Below are 3654 nucleotides of genomic sequence, written 5' to 3'. Positions count from 1 at the left end.
TATCTAATTGTTTTAAAGAAAAAAAGCAATTATTACTTAAATGTATATGTATTCTTTAGTATACAAATAAACCATTATAGTAAAATTAATTAATATTAGCTTTTATCATTAATTAAAACCCTAATTTAATTTTTAAGCCCAAATTAATATTTAACAGATTAATATTGATTAGTGGAATAGTAAAGCGCTCAAAATCTTTTAAAAGAAATTGAGGTGGATAATATAATGTAATTATCGAATATCAAAAAATTCAAACATGGAAGAAGTTTAATCAAATTGCTTGCAAAAACTCTTCAAGGTCTATCTCTTTTCATCTTCTTAATTAATTGTTAAACTTCCCAATGGCCGCCTACCAAAGAAAACGACGTTTTGCCAATCAAACTAGGTATGTGTTTTCTTGATTTTTTATATATATTATTTTCTTTTGACAAAGAACTTGAGGTTGAACTGATTTGACTAAGAACTTGGAGTTGAACTAATTTGATTCTTGTTTTTTATTTTATTTTATTGGCAAGAAAGATAAAAGAATATATATTTTTCTTTTGACCAAGAACTTAAGGTTGAACTGATTAATTTAAGAACTTGGAGCTGAACTGATTTGATTCTTTGTTTTTTTTGCAAGAAGAGATAAAGATTTAGACAGACTCAGTGGATTGCCTGATAAAGTTCTTCTACAGATCATATCATTACTTCCGTTAAAAAGAAATAGTTCGAACATCCATTCTTGCAATAAGATGGAAGGATCTTTTCTCTTTGGTATCCGATATCAATATTGATGATAACAATGTAATCAGGAAGTCTTTAGGTAATGGTTACATGAATATTGTGGAAAGGTTTCTGTTCTCGCGTAAGAGGGATGTTGGTATCGATAAATTTCGTCTCAAATGTGGGAAAATTGTGGATCCTTTCAGGATCAATGGATGGATTCAGTATGCACTAGGGTATCATGTTAAAGAGCTTGATTTAACCATTGGAATCAAAGGATTCAATGAGCTAAACTTTGGGATTTTCACTTGTAAAACACTGGTGATATTGAGATTGTCCATGGATAAAGGCTCCATCCTTAGTGTTCCCACATATTTTCGTCTTCCCAATCTCAAGGTTCTTCATCTTGGTTTGATGAAATGCTCGGATGATGGATCTGTTGATAGGCTGTTTTCGGGCTGCATTTCGCTCGAGGAATTGCACCTTCGGAACTGTGAACTGAGCAACATGAACAAGCTTCGTGTTTGTAATGCTACACTTAAGAAGTTGTTCTTGTCTGGTTTCATGGGCACGGATCATGAAATTGAGATCATTGCCCCAAATCTGGTTCACTTCAGCTACTACTACACGGGAACCAAAGGGTTCTCATTGATAAACCTAAACTCTCTTTCAGAAGCACGTATTTATATTGGACCATATCTCTTTTCCACCATTGATTTTGCTCCTACTGCAACTGCTCTGATGAATGGAATCAGTCAAGCTCGGTCACTTTATTTAACCTTATATTCCTCAAAGGTATGAAAATTTCTTCTTATGGATTCTTTATTCTAATCAACAAAAACTGTTTGACTAACTGTATATAATAATTTCCCTTTTCCCTTTGTAGCCTATCCTACTCACACCTGGTCTAGTTCCACAATTTCCCAACCTTACTTATTTGAATTTGGAGATGGGTGGTTGCCTTCCTGAATGGAAAATATTACTTGCTAATTCTCCATGTCTCGACACCCTTGTTCTTGATTTTGAGGTATGAATGAATGAAATGATAAGCTTTGACTCTTTATTTTTCTTCAAATACTTATATGTGTCTCTGATATGAGCATCGCCATACGAAGTGAGCTTGAATGTTTAAGTACTTATATATGTGTCTCCGGTTTACGTTTTTTCGCAGTTTTCTGGAAGCGGACTTGAAAGTCATAACAACGGTAGGGATGAAACAGAGAAAGTACCTGGGTGTTTGATGTATAAAGTCAAGACAATTAAGTTGTTGTCATTCCAACGGAAGCCATTTGAATCGCAAGTGGTTGAGTATCTTTTGAAGAATGCAAAGGTTTTAGAGAGGTTTACAGTACGACTAAGTGGAAAAAAGAGACTGCGGACAAAGATCAGTAAAGAAGTACGTGCACTATCAAGAGTCTCAAAGAAATGTCAAGTAACTATTATATAAGTTTTTGGTCACCATGAATATCATTTTTTATCAAACAACACCTCGCCCAAAACATATTTGGAGATCAATACCTGCTTTAGCCAATGTATTGGCCATACAACATTAAATTAAATGTATTCCAGTATGATCTTGTTGCTATATGTTTGTATGGTTTAAACTTTATAGCTAATCAAACTTTTAGCATTAACGGATAGGATATTTAAGGATCAACCAAGAAGCATAGCTGTATGATAGTTTTTCAAGTATTGCTTTTGCATATTTTCTTGTTGATTTTTAATTATTGAAACATCAAGAGAAGTAATCAGAAAATAGAAACGGTTCTACTTTAGCAGATTAAATCTGTCTGCTTAGGCAGGAAGAGATAGAGTTACGAGTTTCACATGATTTCATTCAAAACCTGTCTCAGCAAATTGCATCCATCTACACTAGTGGTCATTATACGACCACTAAATATATTAAGTTAAAGACCAACAGAGGGAGGACTCAAAACACATAATCTAATAAGTTGAAAGCCACCCTCTGCATAATCTAATTAGGAACATGGACTTAAATGTAGGGCGGTTTAGATTAAGAGACTCTTAGCATGTAATTTGTTTGTTTTTAGTTTGCATATAATGGAACTATTATGCCTTGTAGTTCTTTGTTGAGGTATAAAGGGACAAAATAGAGATTGGGATCACAAAATCATGAAAGATAATTTGCCTTAACTACAAATTTGACCTTCAAGGTATATCATTTTTATCAGTTTGAGTACTTAAATTTTTTTTTGTCAACAATGATACTTAAACCATCAATTTTGTCTCATTTTACCTAAAAAACAAAATATCACTCAATAAGAATATAGCTCGTGGCATATTTTTATTAAATGTTGTACACTTTTTGAATAAAATAAAATAAAATAAAATAAAAAGTTTAAATTTCATTTTTTTTACCATAAACAAGTTCAAATACCCAAGTTTTTTTTTATAAATAGATCAACTCAAACCACAATAATTATCCTTTCCTTAATACGCGTTTATTAGCTACCTGTTCTTTGCTACGCTGAGTGGCAATGCTTGTTTATGTAAGGAAGTTAGTAATACTAATAGGTGTTTGTTTGCGTCAGCTCTGAATTTCAACCTTGGATGTGAGGTGATTCGTGTTTTGAAAAAGTTTTCAATTTTCTAATTTTGAAAATATTTGGAATTTAAAAGGATATTAACCTATAGGGGAGGGAATAACAGTGAGATGTCAATGATAGTTATTGCGATACGTATATCTAAAAGGCGATGTTTGTTGAACTTCCGAAGCAAGTTTCATACTCCTATAGTGTCTATAAAAGTTGTTCTTAACATCAGACTTAGCATTTTCACAATCTTAGAATCCAACTCAACACAAGACTTAATTTGCATCTTTTCTTTTTGTATGTAGATTTTGCTTCTAGCAAATGTACTATTAGTGACAACCCAATTTATTGATAAAGACAAATCATATGATGATTGTACTAACATACTTGTTTACCT

General features: G+C 32.4%; 1 protein-coding gene across 1 annotated transcript; it reads left to right on the top strand.

Moving 5' to 3' along the window:
- The first annotated feature begins 206 nt into the window (after positions 1-206).
- Positions 207-2357, top strand: LOC107919687 (putative F-box protein At1g58310). The gene is made up of 4 exons (XM_016849084.2): positions 207-385; positions 626-1500; positions 1592-1732; positions 1877-2357. Exons 2-4 carry the CDS (start codon positions 817-819, stop codon positions 2150-2152), a joined length of 1101 nt encoding a protein of 366 aa, XP_016704573.1. The 5' UTR covers positions 207-385; positions 626-816; the 3' UTR covers positions 2153-2357.
- The last annotated feature ends 1297 nt before the right edge of the window (positions 2358-3654 follow it).

This window comes from Gossypium hirsutum, chromosome D13, assembly GCF_007990345.1.
Source record: "Gossypium hirsutum isolate 1008001.06 chromosome D13, Gossypium_hirsutum_v2.1, whole genome shotgun sequence".
NCBI classification, from domain to species: Eukaryota; Viridiplantae; Streptophyta; class Magnoliopsida; order Malvales; family Malvaceae; genus Gossypium; species Gossypium hirsutum.
The sequence above is the reverse complement of the archived record's forward strand: the minus strand, read 5'-3'. Positions and strand labels throughout refer to the sequence as shown.

Bases quoted from the DNA above. Each gene is read 5' to 3' on its own strand.
- LOC107919687 (XM_016849084.2), top strand. From the start codon at position 817: ATGAATATTGTGGAAAGGTTTCTGTTCTCGCGTAAGAGGGATGTTGGT. The intron at 1,501-1,591 runs GTATGAAAATTT...TTCCCTTTGTAG, and splicing joins TAACCTTATATTCCTCAAAG to CCTATCCTACTCACACCTGG. The intron at 1,733-1,876 runs GTATGAATGAAT...GTTTTTTCGCAG, and splicing joins CCCTTGTTCTTGATTTTGAG to TTTTCTGGAAGCGGACTTGA.